Here is a 20,453-nt window from a genome sequence, read left to right on the forward strand (position 1 = left end):
GTTGCCCGATTTGGAGACGAGGACAACATTGGCGAGCCAGCTTGGGAACTGAACTTCCCTCACGTGTCTGGCTTGCGACAGCTTTTCTACCTCCGCCCGGATGATCAAGTTCTGCTCGACACTGAAAACCCTTTTGCGTTGCTTTACTAGACGAGCGTCCGATCGGACATGTAGCTCATGCTGAGCTACACTTGGAGAGATGTCGGGCACTCAGGCGTTGACCATGCAAACACGTCATGTTTCCGCTGGAGGCAAGCAACCAATTCTGTCTTCTGCTTAGCCTCTAAGTCGGCAGCCACGGAAGTAGTGGCCTTCGCTCGGCAAGGATGGATATGGACTTCCTCTTTTTCCTCGTACACGAGGGCAGGAAGTTTTTTAATAATAGTGTTTACCTCGAGTCGCGGATTCTTCTGAGCGGCTTTGGCATCGGTTTTGACCATCTCGATGTAATAACACCGAGCGGCAAACTGGTTGCCCTTGACTTTTCCAACCCGGTCATCTATCAGGAACTTAATTTTCTGACAATAGATAGAGATTGCTGCCCTGAACTCGTTTAAGGGTCAATCATCCTAGGATGATGTTGTAAGCTTAGAGGACGTCCACCACGATGAAGTTCATGATCCTGATTCTCCTAAGCGACTCATCTCCGAATGAAATGGCTAATCTTATTTGATCGATCGACAAAACTTCATTACCAGTGAATTCATACAGCGGAGTTATTCGGATCACCAAAATTCAACACTTTCGTATCTAAAATTCTTCGTCTCCACAAACAAAACCATATCAACAATAGTGAACGCAAAAGAAATAAGAAAACATTAAACGATAAGTGTTTGGACTCAGCATTCAAATATCATGGCCTGTAGCACGAAAGAAACAACAGTGTTTAAATTAAAGTCTTGTTATTTATTTGTTCAACATCAGTTGCAGTAGTACTTAGCTGCAACTAGGACGACTCCTGGCTGACGGTTATCTGAAGAGGCAAAAGACTGTCGGCTTCTTTAATTTCTTCATTTCTCTGTGCGACTGCCCTCGACATTCCGAACATCTGAAACATGCAACAGAAGAAGCTCAGAGTACTATCAATCCAAAATACAAGTTGTGTGATGTGTTTTCTCCACTGACCTTTTTAATCGTCTTCTGAAAGCAATTCTTGTGCTCATCCATCGATGCGTGAATGAATTCATCAATATGATCTCTCAGATCCTCTAAAAAGTCAGCATCATCTGATTTCTTCTTTCTGCATGAAGTCATGGCTGGATCAACTGAACGTGGCTTTTCGAATGGTGGATTTTGTGTTTCCATTGCGAGATTTTAGCACGAATATAAAGTCACTACAAAATGATAATTTAGCCATTTGTGCAGATCATATAAATTAGACATAAAATTGATAAATTACCATTTTGCAAAACTTCACAATTTTAAAAATTATGTTGCCAGCATTTAGAAAATAGGCACGATCAAAATCCAAATGGCAAGTTTTACTAATACTTATTTTTTACATGCTATTTTATGAATGGAACTTTAATTTTTACTTGTTAATCAGATTATGGAGTATGATATGCGTAAATTTTCTGTCTTTTTTTTTTTTTTTTGCAAGTAGACTGTAATTTATTGGTTCCAGAAATACGATAAGGATAGACATTCAGGAAAATTTGTTTAAAGGAGAGAAGCATGCAAACAACGAAAACAATTACCAGAACAAAATGGAACAATACGTTTCAGTTGCTGAGTGTTGACTAATGCAGGAGATGTATGAAGCTCCTTGAATGTGTCGTTGAATAATCTGACAAAGCTTGTTCAAGCTCATTTAGTACTGCAGTGGCTAAATTAGAGCTTCTTATCTTACTATTCTAAACGAGCAGAACTTGAAAATTAATCATTTAAGTTGGTGGACAAATCTCTTATATTACTATCCACAAAGAAAATGGTAAACCAGCTTCTTTATAAGACAGTGAATACATTCATTAGAATAAACTCATATGTAAGCTCGTATATAATTCAAATAATCTCAGATGTATGGTTATAAATAGCCCTTTGCACTCACTATCAATATTATAAGCCTACAAGCTCGATGGACATATGCAAACCTCTGTACTAACATGTACGATTTCGATAGAGTATCAAAGTTGGGATTGTAAGGTCGGGTGCAAGCTTGATCGAGTTAAATTTCAAAATAAATCAAGAATAAGCTCAGCCTAAAGTGAAGCTCATTTCCTGAGTAAAAGACCCTCAACAAAGCTCAAGCCCAATGAATATAAATGACCCAAATTTGGGCTTGAATTGTATCAAATTTTAGCTCATGCTCAATTATCATTAGTCAAGCTAAACCTTAGAAGTTTGAGTAAGGTCAATCGGTGCGCAATTAGCCTCCCTAATGTCGAAATCAATGAAATTTATAAAAAAACTTATTGTAACTTGCAAACAATTGATGCAAAAATATTTAGTGGTTGCTAACTAACCTATCCACTCCACTTGATTATGTGGATAAAGGAGTAGTGTCTATTTTTTAGCAGTAAATGTAGTGTTACTTGGTCAAGATGTACTCACCACAATTAAAGTGAGTAGCCTCTTTTGGAGAAAGTGGGTCCATGTAGTCCCCGCTTTCATCCTTTTACCTATATATATATATATATATACTTGAGCAGGAAACTGAACTGATTTTATCTCTTCTTTGCTACTTCATCTTATTTCAAATTGTATTATTCTTTTCCCATATATTTTTCATACCAACATTGTGGTATGAGAGCTAAGATGAGGTTGCTACTGACGAAAGTGGATCATGTGGAACTGAAGTTGTACGCATAGCCAAAAATGGGAATAAGAGTATGCTGAATTTGTCTCAATATTTGGAGCCCATCTTTGATAATCAGAATTTTATATATATATCAAGATGAAGACCTTTATCTTTCAAGAGCTCTGGATCTTGTAGCGATGGGATATGTTGAAAGATAGAAGAAAAACATAAATGAAGGACTTTTAAAAGAAGGATGTGAAGGCCTATTGTCGTATGTGGTAGAAGGTTCAATTTTCCTTAGGATTGCAGATGCCACAAAAAAAATAAAATAAAATTATAGAATAAGGTAACAACGTGAAACTTCAAACTCTACATAAGAAATCATAGAATTTATGCATGGAGGTAAGGTTGGTTCTTGATTATTTTAAAGAGCATCTGTTGATAAGCGAGAGGTATGAAAAATTTGTCTATTTTACTTGGTTATTACTTGCTCATACTGGAAAGTAATGTTTCTTTGTTTTCACATTGTTTGAGCTGCAACTGAAAATTTTCCCTATGTACAAATTGTTTTACTAATCCATCCTTTTTTAGTTTACCATTTATACAGAAAAGTAATGTTTCTTTATTTTCACTTATAGAAGCATATTTTGCGAACTAAAGATTTTTCAATCAAAAGCATAATTTGTTGTTTCGTGTTCAGTGTTCTTGTTGCTGTCCGATTTTACTTTTTTTTTTGTCCTATTTTTCCATTTTTTTCTGTTTTCCTTTTTTGTTTTTGTCATGTTTTTCTATTGCTGGTATAGTATTTTTCTATTGCTGCCTGCTGGTACAGTGTTAATTTTATTTTGTTTTTAATTTTTCAAGTTATTTTCTTGTTCAATTATCATGGAAGATAGTAGCGATACTTCAACATATATATCAAAAGATCTGACATGAAATTATTTTCAAAGAGTTAATCCGAATAATAAAAATGATTTAATTTGTAACTTTTGTCAAAAAGTTACAAAAGGAGTATCTATCGTGCAAAACAACATCTTGTTGGGAGTTTCGAAATACTACAACTTGTAAAAAATGTCCGCCTCATGTACGTGAAGAAATAAAAAATTTCATGGAGAAAAAGACGGAGAAAAGTAATCTTTCTAAACTTGGGACATTGGACTTTGAGGATGTAGACCCTCTTGGTGATGATATTAATATGGATGATATTGGAGCTAAAGTTGTGTTGCCTATAAGTACAAGTATAAGTTCTAGATCAGTGAATATGCAAAAAAAGACCAAGTCAAATAGGTCTGATATGTATTTTGCTCCTAATGTTGAAAGTAGAGGCAAACTACAATAAATGAGGCATACAAAAAGAATTGAGGGAAAAAACTTGTATGGTCATAACTAAGTGGATGTATGATACGGCAATTCCTTTTAATGTCATTAACTATTCAAGCTTGAAAAGGATGTTGGACTTGGTTGGCTTATATGGTATACTAATAAAAAAGACCTAGTTATCATAAGGTGCGGGTTCCTTTTCTAAAAAAAAACTGTTGATAGTGTGACAAATGATTACATTAAGTCGTGCAAATCAGAATGCGCCAAATATGATTGTAGTTTGATGGCAGATGGTGGACAAACAAAAGGCAGAGGACATTGATTAATTTTTTAGCGAATTCTCCTAAATGTTCAGTTTTCATCGAATCGGTTGATGCTTCAAATTATGCAAAGACTGGAGAGAAAATATTTCAGTTGATCGATTTGTGGAGCGTGTAGGAGAAACAAATATTGTTCAAGTTGTTATGGATAGTGCAAGTAACAATGTACTTGCTGGTAAGAATCTATTTAATTCTTTTTTATCAATATGTTTTTTCTTATTTATGTTAAACTTATCTAGTTTTCTAACTTTTTTTTTGTAGGAAAATTATTAGAAGCAAAAAGGCCACACCTATATTGGACTCCTTGTGCTGTTCACTACGTTGACTTGATCTTAGAAGATATTGGGATATTGCCTGATTTTAAAACAAAAGAAGACAATAAGTGTGAATGTTTACATTTATGTTTGCCTAGGCATGGTAAATATATTGAGGCAATACACAAGACAAAAAGAGCTTTGTCGGGCGGGTGTCACAAGATTTGCTATTTCTTTTCTCACTCTTGAAAGGATGCACCCACACAAGTAAAATTTAAGAAAAACATTCATTTCAAAGGATTGGACAGAGAGTAAATGGGCAAAAGAAGCGGCGGGGAAGAAGGTAATTAAAATCATCATAACATTTAGATTTTGGAGCAGTGTTGTGCATATTTTAAAGGTATATGGCCCTTTAGTCCGTGTTCTGAGACTAGTTGATGGTGAAAGAAAACCTGCAATGTGTTATATTTATGAGGCTATGGATAGGACAAAAGAAACAATTATGAATGTCTTTAAAGAGAAAGAAGAGAAATACAAAGAAGTGTTTGAGATCATTGATAAAAGATGGAAATGTCAACTTCATCGGCCTCTACTTGCTGCAGGACATTATTTGAATCCAGAATATCTTTATTCATACACAGATTCAAATATCTATGGAGAAGCGGTGAATGGTTTGTTTGAAACTATGGAGAGATTGGTTTCAAGCGCTATTGAGCAAGATAAAATCACTACTCAGCTCTCTATATATCGAAATGCAAAAGGGCTATTTGAGAGGAATGTGACAATTAGACATAGAAGAGCATTATCTCCAACAGAATGGTGGGAATGCTACAAAGCAAATACCCCAGAATTGCAAAAGTTTGCTATTAAAGTGCTTAGCCTCACTTGTAGTGCTTCCGGCTGTGAGCGCAATTGGAGTGTATTTGAGCAGTTATGTAATAAATATAAATGTATAATACTATTAGTATGTTACTTTTATAAGTAGAAAATATTCTTTGCTATTTTATTATACTTATTGTGATTTTTGACATTTTGTAGATTCACAGCAAAAAAAAAAAATAGGCTATCTCAGCAGTGTTTAAATGATTTGGTATTTGAGAAATACAATCGTGCCTTAAAACTTCGGTATGATGCACGTGATAAGATTGACCTCATCTATTTGACAGATGTTAATGATAGTAATGAATGGTTAATGGATAAAATGGATGGAGAAAGTGATAATGAAGAAGATGAGTTGGTTTTTGAAGGTGATGACTTGACATGGGATGCCGTTGCTAGGGCTAGTGGAGATGAAGAGCCTGCATATTGTACTAGAGGAAAAAACATTGCATCCATGACCTCTAGTTCACATGCTAGGCCTACACAAGTCGAGAAGGGAAATACATCTTCCTCTATGAGACACTCATCTCTAAGACTTAGAGATGAAGACGAAGAAGAAATTGAATTTGAAGAAGATGAAGATAGAGAAGAAGAAGAAGAAGAATATAATGAGGATGATCTTGAGCTTGATGATTAATTTGACTTATTACTCTTGTTTTGATGAACTTTGTTAGTTTAGATTAGAAAGTTGAAACTTGAAAGTTTGAAACTTTTATTAATTGTATCATGGTGTTGTTTTGCTTGTCATATTTTGTGTTTTATGGCTAGTGATTTGATATTTGTGTGTGCGGAATATTAATAGTTATGATATTTAACATATTATATGAGTGTCAGTAGTTTAGTAAATAACCTCATGTTCAAGAGGCGCACACCTCGGGGGCACCTCGCGCCACGAGCGCACCTCGCGCCTCGGGCTCTAGGAGCCCTTTGCGTCTCGGTGCACCTCACGCCTCTAACAACACAGTCTAACATAAATAATCTCATATCTCTAGAACCAAAATTCCACGAAATAAAGGTTATACTTGTTCTTTATTAATTTACTTGAGAAGTTGCATGCTTTTTACAAACATTGGGCCAAGCCCTCTCAAATTTTTCAGTTATAGGAATTATATTGATGAAATTATTTATGATATCGGTCCACTTAATTTTTTTCTCATAATAATTCAAGTTATCCCTTGTAAGTTTCATCAATAAATTTTGATATGGTATAATATTACTGTTTTACAACAATCAAAAGGAAATTATTGATCAAATAGTTTTATCAACTTGATAAGATTTCATATTCTCTACTGCTTAGAACAAAAGAGAAAAAGAATGGATAAAATGTATAAATCTAAAAAAAGATGAATGCAATCAACATAACTCAGCTCTGGTTGTAGTTTTACAAAACATACGTAATGAAATAAAAAATCATATGAATAATAAAATTGAATACTGGAACATTATGTTATACTGATAAGGGAAGCAAATAAGAAAACTTAAATAGGTATTTAAGTAGAAATTAAGTTCGAATAAAAGGGATCAAGCAAACTAATTGAGTAATCTAAATCATTTTCTATTTAATCATGCATGAAGGTAAATCAACAGGATAAAGCAAGAAAACTCCACCTAAATCGAAGGTTCTAAGCGCGTGCACTACCGTGTAGCCGCGGTGGCACGACGGCGACGGCGCTGGAGCGGCTACAGCGTGGGCGACGGCAGTGGCAACTACAACAGTGGGCGGCGACGACGAATGATTTGAAGGTGAGAAAAGGTAATATTTTGAAAGATTTTAGGGTTTGGGTTGGGTTGAATAAGAGAAAGACGAAGAAAACAGCCGAACACGTCGTGGAAGAGGGTTGCTGCCTTTTAGACGCGCTTTTGCGAAAAAGTCCAACAACTTTCAAAAATTACAACTAAACACTTTTTTTAGAATAAAATTCCTCCACTGACATAGCAACAAGCGTATGGGAAAACCAAGTCAGGTGTCGAAAAATCAAGTGATGTGCATATAGATAACTTTGTCTATAGTTGGCTTAGCACGAAGAAGTTAAAATAGGATTTATGTGGCTAAAAGGTAATTCGTTTCCTCCAGTATTTCTATTAATATGTTTCTAGATTAATATTAATACAGATGAAAGGCATGAAGGGAGGTATGATTGAATACGTCAAGTTTTGATCCCAAACATATTTGATACGTGGAATTTTGATTTCAAGAATTTATATGATAACACCTCATATTTTAATTATTCGCATCGTCCTGAGAGAGGACAAGGTAAAAAGGATTTATGATTGCATTTGATGATGGTGTGTGTAAAATTAAGTGCAGAAAATCTTATAAAGTGTGGTGTCGATCAATGGAGCTCAAAGAAATTAAAAACACAGACACACACACAACTTTGTTTTGTCATCTTATAAAGTAGAGTATTATTGCTTAAAATTAAGGAACGACGACTTACAAATCTCGAAAGTAGATGGAGAGCAGAAATGCACCTAAAAGATGGTCCAACGCAGATGATGAAGATGAGCCTGCGAAGAGAACAAGGAACAAACAAAAAGGAAGATTTCCCGGATCGGCCTAAATTTATATCAGCGGCAACGACGAAGGCTTTTCTTGAGGAACAAGGCAAAGGGCAAAAGCCAGGGTTTTGGATGGAAAACAGTACCGTGTTATCCACAGGGACCACTTTGAGATTTATTTTTATATTTTTGTTACCGGGTTAAGGTTTTTATTTAATAGATTCATTGCTAAATTTAATATTGGATAAATCGACACTAAATTTTTAACGTTAATAATATAATGACAATACAAAATTCTTTACTTTATTTTATATATATATATATATATATAATTCTTATTGGTGAGGTTCGAATTTAATCCAAAGTTGTTGTGTGCCTTTTTTTATTACTAATTAAAGGATTGAGGATTTATTGGACATTGTATTCCTAACCAAGTACCACTGCCTGAATGGAGTTTTTTCTGGGGGTTTTTTTTTTTTGCCCTATAAATTTTTTTTTAAAAAAAGGAGAGAGATTAAAAACTAGGTTCGAAATTTCAAACCCAGCTTTTTAATTTCCATTGACACGTCAGTAAAGAGAAACCGAAGGAGCTAAACTCTCAAAAACTCTATTGGAGATGTCGTTTGACCGGAGTGGCCATCACATCGCGATCTGAGTCCTCCTCCTTTGTATTGTTGCTCCCCTCGAGTCTTCCTTCGTCTACGATAACGACAGCAGGGAACGGAGGAACAAGGAGGCTTCTGATCTTCGCTCCAGGTACGTTTTCCCTCTCCTCGTGCTGTTATGTAAGGTTGGCTTTTCTGATATGGTTGGATTTTGTCGCGCAAAGCTCTGGGTTATCTGATTTAAGGGGCTTTGGACCTTCATTATGGTTTCTTGCTCCTTTTTTTTTCAACTTCCTTGATTGTTAATTTGTTTTCCTTCTCGTGTTATTTTTCCTATCTCGCTTATAGAGATGTAAATATACCATGTCTCAAGGTGATTCATGCTATTCTTTGCCTGCAATTTTGAGAAGATTTGGTGTTTTCGTTCATTCGAAGGAAATTTTAACTTGTTCTTTGCAGGATTATGATAAGATTTCTTGATTGTTTTAGCAGTTTTTTTTTCATTTGAAAAAAAAAAATTTAGTATATGTTATTCCCCTTTATTTGAAAAAAAAAATTAATCGGATGGACCTTGTTGTCTACTAGATATAATTTGTTTGGATTGTGGCATTTTTATCTGCGCTGAAATCTTAATTGTTTTTCAAGAAGGAAAAAAGGATCTGGAAGTTGATCGACAACACTACCATCTTGTTCTAATTGATGCGATCGGATGTTTTGATTTGGTCTTAAGGTTCCTATTTGTACCCGTGGATAGGCATTGCAAGGTTGAGGGATCCCCCGACGACGGTCGCCATGTTGAGGCAGGTATCCAATAGGAACCAGAGGGGAAAAGGGAGTCATAAGATGAAGACTGTTCTTCACATGTGTCTTTTGATTGCCATCTGCGTCTGGTTGCTCTGTCGAATGAATCACTCCCATGACAAGAAGGAAACATTTGTAGAGAGGAGGGAGAAGGGTGACGAGAGGTGGTTCAACATTAGAAGATTTGGGAGGGAGGATCTGCCTCACATAGCTGAAGTAGTGGACAGGGGTGAGAACAAGGGTGTCGATGAGGTGAAAAAAGATTCTATTGCAGTAGGACATGGAATTAGGCAGGAAGAAGTCATGGATGAAGGTGGATCTGATGTGGAACTTGAGGATGAAGAAGAAGCTGGCCTTGAAGAAGAAAAGGAGGATCAATCAAAGGAATGGGATGGGATTGATGACCATGAACACAATGAGGCAGTTCATAAGGCTCGTGAAATAAGTTTCAAAGGAGACGATTTGTCCAGTGAAGTAGTCCATACCATTCAAGAAGTGGACCATAAAGAAGCATCTCAGGCAGCACAAGAAAGAAGTTTTAAGGCCGATGATGCTTCTAGTGCTGTAGCTCATGTGGTCCAAGCGATTGAATTTGAACCTGAATTTGAAAATGAAGCAATGAAGAACCTTGACAGAAATAAGTCAGATGATAAGAAGAGGAAAGGAGAGACTGGAGACGTGCCTGAAGGAAACCAAAGATATGAATCTAAAAATGGAGCAGTGGAGAAACTTGGTGAGAATGATCCCCATGGTAAGGAGAACAAAGAGGAGGCTCAGCATGTGCTAAAAGAAAAGCTAGATTCTGAATCTGAACGCCGAGCAAAAAAGAACATTGACAAAAATGAATCAGATGTTAGAAAGGAAGAAAATTCATTTGCCTCCATGCTACAAGACAATACCAGAGGGAACAATTCAAGTATTAATCACCAAGGAAGTTTGACTGCAAATAATGCTACATTTGCCAGTAGATCTGAAACTCCAATCCTAGACAAGATGTCTCTCCAAGATATGACTGTAGTTGAATCCAAAAATGAAGGTCAACAACCTGATATGAGAATTTCAAGCGACGTCCACAATCAAACCAGCAAAGAGACACAATTGTCAACAGATGCAGGCGAATTGCTAGCAAATTCCTCATATTTTTTGAATCATAAGATCTATTTTCAGAAGAACTCTACTACTGTATACATAGAGTTGGTTGAATCTCCAGTTAACCTGATAATGAAACCGGATCCAGCAAATTCCACAGTTTCTCAAAATCAAACAACTATTGTTCATGAAGAAATGAATAAAACAAAGATGCAATCTCAAGGCAAGGAAAAGCCTAAGTTGAAGAATGAACTGACGGAGCAGAAGATTGAGGCAGTATCCATACCATTGGAATCAAAGGAGCCCCACAACAATTCATCATCTGGAAATGGTAACGGAGAAGTTGTTCAATTGGAAAAGACTTGTAGATAGTAAATGTGTGTGTGAGCGGAAAAATATTTTTTCCATTTTTTATTTATTAATAAATATATTTTTTTTATTATTATCTCTTTCATCTCTCTCTCCTTCCCTCTTACCGAGGAGAGAGAAAGAAGATACGGGCCAGGAGAGAGAGGTGGTCTGACTCATCCTAAACGTTATTATTATTATTATTATTAAAATTATTTATTATATTATTTTTATTAGTTTTATTATTTTATTATATTCTCTTCCCTTCTCTCTCTACCTAGGAAGGGGAATATATGTCAGAAATAAAGAGGATGATAGACCTTATTATTATTAAATTATTAATTTTATTACTATTTTATTATTTTATTATTATTATTTATAATAATAATATTATTATTATTATTATTTATATTATTATTATTAATATTACTATTATCTCGGACATTTTCTCTCTCTAAGAGTATGAAAAGAAAATTAAATGAAATAATAATTGCGAGAGAAGTTGGATGTTTATATCCCCTTCTGTCTTCACGAGGAAAGAGAATGTCAACGAAAATGAGAAAGAGAATACGACCTGCCTTTATTAACTTATTATTATTATCATCATTTACTTATTATTATTATTAATTCTATTATATTATTATTATTAATTTTATTATTTTATTATTATCTCTCACAACCTCTCTCTCTCCTTCTCTGTTGATGAGGAGCATGAAGATGCGCAGACAAGGGGAGAGAGATGGTCTGCACCATCTTATTATTATTATTATTATTATTATTATTATTATTAATTCTTTTATTTTATTATTATAACTATAAATTTAGGACACTATATGCTAAAGTCAAATACAAGAAAATGAAATCATAATGTAATACAATAGAAATTGAATAACCAATTACTACTTCCAGTGACAAGTTTAAATAATATACCACTTCCACAAAAGGCGTCATCCATTTCAATCAGATATGACTATATGCTTTAGTGTGATGAAAAATAAAATAAAATAAATGAAAAAATATATCAAGACTTTTTCACACATTGTAGCTAGTAGTTAGTCATTCCACTGCTCTTCATCTAAAGAAATCTCTGCCAATAAAATATGGTTGAGATGCGTAGATTTTCTGGTTAGGAAGTTATTATGTACAGATTTGTGAATAAAAACAAAGATGACATATATATCAGTAAGAAGATGTAATTGATTCTCTAGATCTTCGAGTCTATCCATGGAATCTCAAAGCATATGTGATTCTTTGTTAATGTACAAGTATCCAACACGTGCATTAACATGGAAGAACAAAAAGGAAATCAAGGATTCTGAGTATACGGATGCACATAGAAAAGATTCAATATTTGAACACCGAGATAAAGCAAACACCATTGACACTTTTTACTGAAATTTATCTATCCTATGTGTAAATGCCAAGAAAATTGATATTAATGCAACTGCAAGAATATTTGCATATTATTGCAATCGTTACCACATTTGTAGTTGCTTCAAATAGGCGAATGCAAGTGCAAAGGCTCCTTAACTTACACAGTCCAGTTATCAAAATAAGAATATGAATCTTTTTTATCAAATATTAGAATCACATATACCTGTAAAGACTTGAAACAAGCAGACATGTAAGAAACCAAACACTGAACCATTGTGCAAAGTCATCAGAAGAATACCTCCAGTTTGAGCAGCATGCAGCATCAAATTCCTTTTGCAAACGCTCAAATATTATCTTATCAGAGTCCTTGTGAGAAATAAGAAAATCATCACTAAACAATAGCAAAATGGTTATGAAAAAAAATAAGAAAAGTTATATTGTAATTATCGACTGAATGAAACTTTAGAGGTGGGTTTTGTGTAGATTTGAAATTTGGTTAAATTTTCTGCAATTGATGGTTGATATATGAGAACAAAAATTTTAAAAAAAAAAAACAAAGCCTGACACTATTAGAGAAATAAGATTAAGACAAGGAACTACTTCATTAGTTAAGGTTACAATGTGGCATACAGATCATTAACCTAAAAAAGTGTTCACCGCAAAGTGTACAATTTGAATCAGAGTATGGTGTAAAACTACAAAGTACATATCTACAGTTCTATAACCACTAATTCTGACCTCAAAAAAAAAAACTCAACACCTAAGTAATTAAGTTTAGTGTACCTTAATAGTGGAGTATCAGCAGAGTATGCTTATAAATTATTATTTAACACTTGCCAACAAATATACAATATGGGTGTGGATCCAAGTACCCAACAAAGCTGTTTCTAGAATTTTTACATGGCCAATACAGGAATGTAGGATGTCCACTCAAAGTGCAAATGTCATACACAGATAAGAAGGGGAAAAGATGAATAGTAAATAACATAATTAATAAATGCACCCAATAGTCTATATAGCATAGCAATACTAAAATTCGGTTGGAAGATTAGAAAATGATTGTTCAGGCATGTCTGTATCAATAAGCTACACAAAATGAATCAGAGAGCCTTTACCTCTTCAAGAAAGATGGATAAGCAAGATGAGAATTTCCATTAAATTAATATTGGAGCAAAGGTGTAACCGCCACCTTAGGGGCCCCTACAGGGCGCACCCACACTTTCTGGAAAGGGAAAAATCACAGTGGACATTTGCCCTAGCACAGCGACCCCTTTGCATGGAGGAGGTCAAGCACGCTGCGAGGCATTTTGCACCCGTTGAGCATTGACATCAAGACCTATTGGAGTAACTACGCCAACCCGTGGGGGCTCCATTGAATTAATATTGAATTCTGGATAAGTGGAAAATAATGATGGTTATGTCTTATCATTAATGTATTTCCATGACTCAATTTCTAGTCACTTGCAACACAAAAGAAAAACCATACAAGCAAGGAGGACAAAAAGTGGCACAATTTGCAGTAAAAACCTAGAAAAGAGAAGAGAGTACAGCAAACAAGTGGTTATCTGATCAATTCAAGCAATCAAAGATTCAACAGATATAGCCACAGTGCACACATAATGAGCTCCCCTCATCGTGTTAATTGACTTATCATAAAGATTAGTAAAAATTTGAGACCACCATAAACTTTCTCATTTTTTAATAGATAAATATATCCACAACAACTCAAAAAGAAAAGACCAAACTAAGTGTTTGTACTCGCTGGTTAGAAAAGGCAATTTCAATCAATGGTGCTCTTCTTTATAAACCAACTAATTATTATCATAATGAATAAACAAAACAAATAATTGTCAAAATCAAATCGTGATCAATTATTGATTGTCAAAACAAATATTAGATTAAAAAAAACTAGCAACCTGCATTAGTTATTGAAACTATTGAACTATATTACACTAAAGAAGCATTGGTAAAAATATTAAAACAAGGAAAAATAAAAACTAAAAGAGAGTCAAGTTATCCAAGTTTTTCTTTTTCCATGTTATAATATTTTTATCAATAGAAGTTTTCTTATTTTGTTTTAAGAGTACCAATGCTTCTTTAGAGTAATTTAGTTTCTACTTCTCATGATCTCATCTATGCGATGCGGGATTGTCACATGGCTAGGTGAGGCGGGGAATGTGGATTCTCTATGCAAATTCATTCTTACAAGTGGCGCTCATTGTTAATTTGACCACTCTAGTTTACTAGGATAGATTTTAAATTTTTCTTATGCTTTATGTATTACATAAAAGCTGATTCCTGAAACACAGATGCACAATTTTATAAGTAGATATCATTTCATTGGATTGATAGACAATAATACAGTATGATCCAATTGTTTTTGACATATGAAATGATTAAGTCTTTTTATTATCATTAATGTTGGCACACTTTTACTATGATAGAAAGTTAAACTCATTCTCAGATTAGGATATGATGAACATGGGCCATAACGTACATAACATTGAATATTTTACTTGTGAACGATGAGTCACTTCTAGATAATGACTATGGCAATAAGACCTTAAACCTATGAGATGGTTCCAGGACAATTAGTAGTTATATCAATTTCTCTCCTTGACCACACATTGGCTACATGTGTGCACGTGATGTCATTCGCTATTGTATTTGTGTGGGACATTGCATGTCAAACCATCCTCATTCGATGATAGTTATAGTTGTTAGCAATTGTAGATGGTTTCAGGGCAATTAGTAGTTATATCAATTTCTCTCCTTAACCACACATTGGATCAATGTGTGCACGTGATGTCATTCACAACTGTATTTGTGTTGGACATTGCATGTCAATCCATGCTCATTCGATGATAGTTATAATTGTTAGCATTTGTATGTGATATTGCAGTGTTATATTTATTATTATGTGAGATGTATATATAGTTTAGAACTAGAATTCAAACCATTGTGCAATTTTTAATTAAAATTTTCAGGTTCTTACACAGTAGATTTTAACCCATGTGATATGTAAACAACTCTATATATTAAAATAATATTTTAAAATAGTTAGATGGAAGTTGGCATCTGAAACTACTATTAGTTAAAATTTCAAAATATGAAAATCTTTAGAAGTTTTTAAGATATATATGTATATAGGTGTCATATCTATATTTGCTCTTAATTATCTCATTAAAAATTATGCCATGCAAAAATATTTAACTGCAAAATCAAATACTTCATCATTTTTTAAATTTTTAATTCACCTAAACAATAAACATTAAAGATTAAACCAATTCAAATGCTCTTCATGCTGAATTAATTATTATTTCTAATATTTATTGATTTTTTCCAACATTTATTATCAATAGTTTATGCAAATTATTTATTTCAATATGTTGCAACCAAATTGCTATTTGATTTTAACATTTAAATAGATGTTCAGTCTAGTGGGTATAGATTTTGCATGCATCCGTCTAAATTTTTTTCATGTTAAAGTTGCACTTTATCATTTTTTTTATCTCACCCTTGTTGACTCCCCTGCTTTATCATTCTTTTATTGTTGTTTTTTGCTTAGCAGTTGCCTAAGAGATTGTCACATTGTCATTGTTGGAACCATGCCATAAGGGCCAGGAAGGAGAATATTTAGGATAGAAGTATTACTATACAATTTTATTTAGAGTAAGATATAATTATTAACTAAAGAATCCAAGAGATGCTCCTTTCGATTTGCTTACATAGTGCAAGGAAAAATATTTGTTGTTTTGACTGTAACACAATTTTGATAAATACTAATGGTTTGTGATGCTTTAATATGAAAAAGTATCAAATTGTTGTTATTTTCATTCTTAAGGTATTATTTATACATTCTCAGCGCACAGAGTTTAATGAAGGCATGCAAAATATATAGCCAATCCAAAATAGTTGGGACACATACAGCTTACTGAAGATGATGATGAACCAATCTAAGATTATCCATTTCCAAGCGTATTAAAACTTTTTAAAGATCATGAGTTGTTTAGGATGTAGATGATATCTATTCCTTGATAGTTTGTCTAGAAACTTAACCAAATATTGGGGTTATATGTCTATGAAAATCATGATATTTTGGTTCATTGAAAGCATTATGATTGCTTCATAATATTTTATCAATACAATTTAGTGTGAATAACATCATCATATTAGGGACCAATTTTAAAACTCAGTCACTAATAATATAGTAGAAAATTAAAAATAAAACAAAATTCCCATGTTCGAGCATTATCTAATAACAACCCATCATTATCTAATAACTTCATTCAATCGTTAATTAAAATTTGATTAGTTACAAATTCCCATGTTTCTGGGAGAGTTAATACTATTGATAACCAACCCCTTATATTATGTCATCTAAATTTTGAGCCAAAGTAAATTCATAAAGAATTTTCACAAAACAATTTAAGATCTTTATATGAACATTTTCTTTTTCATATTTCTAATTACTTTCTTAATCCATTATATCCACTCACTTTCTAAATTCACAGTCAACTTTTTTCCAACTGCCATATATATACAAGTAATCCTTTGAGGCTTATAATCTGTTGTAATTAACAGTTTAATAAATTAATTAATCTAGCAAACCAAACGCATCCTAATTAAATCACTCTTTTACTTTAGTTTGTTAAAGAGTTAACAAAATTCTTAAATTTAACAAATAACTCATAACAAAATGCCTCTATACTCAATGGAAAAGACCATTGATGGAAACACAAGAAAACACAAATTCATAAGTTTTGCTTTTCTACTTCCTTTTAGACAATCTTTTTGCATTATTTTCCCCCTTAATTGCTCTTCTAATTCGATAGCTCGCAAGCATCAAGATGGACCCTGATATAGGACATATTTTACTCATTCTATTTGGAATACTAGGTAATTAATTAAATACGAATCATCCACTTAATCTTGGTTTTCAATATTTTCTTTATTTCTTTTATCATGGATTTCTTTTAAATGCTCCCTATTATTACGGGCAACATCACCTCTTTCTTGGTTTATCTTTCCCCAATGTAAGTACACACCAAATTTTCTCAACTAATTAATTAATTAGTTAATTATGACAATTATATAAGTTAATCACTAATTAATGACTGCAGCCCTACTTTTATCAAAATCTACTGCACCAAATCAGCATGAGGAGTCCAGTCGTTGCCTTGAAAAGAAGGAAAGTCATTTATAAATAGATAGAAGAAAACCTGAAAAACTTACAAAACGTTTCTTCCGGAGTATTTGGATCCTCTACATAAGGAACCTGTAAAAACAATGAACTGTCAAAATCAAAACAAAAAAAAAAAAATCAGCATACTCGCAACAAAATAGCAGGGCCAGGCCGTGCAGGGCCACGTGCGGCCCATTGCACACCAGAACGTGCAGGGTAACGGCCCATCGCACAAAGGAACGGGCAAGGACCGCACCCCATAGGGCTACGAAGACCAGGCCGCCAGATCTCCCCGGCTGCACCAGGCTGCACACGGCAGATCCAGTGGCCCGCCGGATCTGCACGACCACATAGGGCTGCGCAGGCCACACATCCGGCGGCTGGGCCGCTGGATCTGCTCGGCTGGACCAAGCTGCGAAAGGTAGACCGCCGGATCTGCCCTCTAGCACGCCGGAGCTGTGCAGGCTACAGATCCGGCGGCTGGGCCGCCGGATCTGCCCGGCTGGACCAGGCTGCGCGCCGGATCTGCCCACTAGCAGACACCGGAGCGAGAGATCTGGCCTCTAGGTCATAGATCCGGCGGCCCAGCCGTCGGATCTACAATCACCGGAGAGAGAAAGAGAAATACCCTTCCCACCCAACCTTCCTTCGCACCCGAGCCGCCGGATCTACAACCACCGGAGAGAGAGAAAGAGAAATACCCTTGGCACCCAACCTTCCTTCGCACCCGAGCCGCCGGATCTTCAACCACCGGAGAGAAACCCTTCGCACCGGCCTTCCTTCGGACACGGCAACAAAACCCTTGCCACCCAGCCTACCTTCGCACACGGCAACCCTAAACATAGGATTATTCGCGGTCGTCGCAGAATTCGTGGCAACATTGCAACGGATACATTTAGCAACGAAAATTCGTGAACTTAACAATTTTATTATTAATTTTGTGATGAATTTATCTAATTTTGTTATTGATTTTTGATTATTTACTAATTTTATTATAGATTTATAATGAATTTTTTTCGTGGTTAAATGGATTTTTTTATGAATTTTTTTTTATGGATTTTTTTTATTATTTACTTATTTTTCATTATTGCTCTATGAAATAATTTAGATGAAAGAAAAATTCTTAATCACAATGTTAATCCTCATGTTCACAACACTTTGGTTCCACTTATTTGCTTCAACTCCTTCATGCAAATATCATTACCTAATTATCCCTCAGATTTTTTTAGGTACAAGAAGTCTAAAAATAAATATATTTTCTCTCAAATTCAACATTTTAAATTAGAATCGAGTATATTTTCTATCAAAATTTGCCCTCATATTTTTTAGATTCAAAAAGTTTAAAAATTGATATAATTCCGATTAAATTCAGCACTTTAAATTAGAGTCGAGTATATTTTCAATCAAATTGAGCACGACTTCCTAATTGCCCTTCAGATTTTTTAGGTATAAAAAATATAAAAAGGAGTATAATTACTCATAAATTTAACACTTGAAATTAGAATCGAGTATATCAAAATTGCCCCTCATATTTTTTAAGTACAAAGAGTCTAAAAATGAGTATAATTCCTATTAAATTCAGCACTTTAAACTAGAATCTAGTATATTTTCTATCAAATTGATTACGACTTTTTTCCTACTTACTATAATATTTCCTAAATTCAGTATCATTTAAATAAGATCTAGTATATTTTTTATCCAATTGAGCATCATTTTAAAAAAATCTAGTATATTTTACATTCAATTGAGGTGGAAAAAAATTCATGCTTATTTTTATAGAAAATATATTAAATTCTAGTTTGATGTACCGAATTTAAGAATAAATATACTTATTTTTTACTTTTTATACCTAAAAATATCAGGGGTAGTTAGGTAAATTAGTATCCACTATATTTGACTGGGGAGTGAAAATAAAAATTTTTATCAATGGAGACTGCATGCAAAATTTTGTTTCTGATTAAGGGTTGCATGTAAATTTTCCCAAATAAGAGCACAATGTCAAAATCTAAAAGAATATTTTTCTTAGGAAGTTGCATTAATGGTAGCGATAGTTTTTGAACATACCTCTTGAAGGTAGGTTAGTGCACAATAATCATCTTCTCGATAACACTCAAAATTTGCATCTGCTTTGGTAACATGGGATTTTATATCATCAAGTTGTTCAGTGAGTCTTCTTAACATCTACATCAGTTCTCTTCCTTTATAAACATTCTCATGCCTCATTTCCTTCATGTCATTTTCGAGTTTCTGTATCTACATTTTGAGCTGCTCGACATCAATTTGAATCCAGAAGTACCCTAAAACTCCATCCCAAACGATTTCTTTTCATGTTTCGTATTTAGGACTAGTTTGCTCGAGCCATGCTGGTCCTCATGGAAATTGTTAGCTTTGGTCTTCCATTGGGTTTCTAAATGAAACTCCAGTAAATTTGTTTGTTTCAAAATACTGTTATTAAAAGTTCACTCAAAGATAATACTTTAAAAGTATTGTCGTTTTTTTGTAAAGATAATATTTTTGTAACACTTTAAAAATATTGTTATTTTTGATAAAGACAATACTTTTGTAATATTTTGAAAGCGTTATTTTTTTTAAATAAAAAAATCATATTTAATTTGACTTCCTAATTGCCCTTCAGATTTTTTAGGTATAAAAAATATAAAAAGGAGTATAATTACTCATAAATTTAACACTTGAAATTAGAATCGAGTATATCAAAATTGCCCCTCATATTTTTTAAGTACAAAGAGTCTAAAAATGAGTATAATTCCTATTAAATTCAGCACTTTAAACTAGAATCTAGTATATTTTCTATCAAATTGATTACGACTTTTTTCCTACTTACTATAATATTTCCTAAATTCAGTATCATTTAAATAAGATCTAGTATATTTTTTATCCAATTGAGCATCATTTTAAAAAAATCTAGTATATTTTACATTCAATTGAGGTGGAAAAAAATTCATGCTTATTTTTATAGAAAATATATTAAATTCTAGTTTGATGTACCGAATTTAAGAATAAATATACTTATTTTTTACTTTT

General features: G+C 33.7%; 3 protein-coding genes across 4 annotated transcripts; 2 read left to right on the plus strand and 1 right to left on the minus strand.

The window, feature by feature from the left end:
• Nucleotides 1-793: 793 nt before the first annotated feature.
• LOC122037568 lies at nucleotides 794-12,592 on the minus strand. 2 transcript variants are annotated; one of them, XM_042597095.1, is made up of 3 exons: nucleotides 12,525-12,592; nucleotides 1,126-1,334; nucleotides 794-1,048 (listed from the first exon to the last, which is right to left on the minus strand). In XM_042597095.1, exons 2-3 carry the CDS (start codon nucleotides 1,303-1,305, stop codon nucleotides 947-949), a joined length of 282 nt encoding a protein of 93 aa, XP_042453029.1. In that variant the 5' UTR covers nucleotides 1,306-1,334; nucleotides 12,525-12,592; the 3' UTR covers nucleotides 794-946. The 2 variants fall into 2 exon arrangements, with proteins under 2 accessions (XP_042453029.1, XP_042453028.1); XM_042597094.1 differs by lacking the exon at nucleotides 12,525-12,592 and adding an exon at nucleotides 1,698-1,786.
• Nucleotides 5,110-7,246, plus strand: LOC122037575. The gene is made up of 3 exons (XM_042597100.1): nucleotides 5,110-5,566; nucleotides 5,798-5,997; nucleotides 7,157-7,246. The coding sequence occupies exons 1-3, from the start codon at nucleotides 5,110-5,112 to the stop codon at nucleotides 7,244-7,246; spliced, it is 747 nt and encodes a 248-aa protein (XP_042453034.1).
• On the plus strand, nucleotides 9,120-10,876 carry LOC122037576. The gene has a single exon (XM_042597102.1). The coding sequence runs from the start codon at nucleotides 9,407-9,409 to the stop codon at nucleotides 10,874-10,876; it is 1,470 nt and encodes a 489-aa protein (XP_042453036.1). The 5' UTR covers nucleotides 9,120-9,406.
• Nucleotides 12,593-20,453: the final 7,861 nt, after the last annotated feature.

The sequence above is a fragment of the Zingiber officinale genome, unplaced genomic scaffold, assembly GCF_018446385.1.
Source record: "Zingiber officinale cultivar Zhangliang unplaced genomic scaffold, Zo_v1.1 ctg63, whole genome shotgun sequence".
Classification (NCBI taxonomy): Eukaryota; Viridiplantae; Streptophyta; class Magnoliopsida; order Zingiberales; family Zingiberaceae; genus Zingiber; species Zingiber officinale.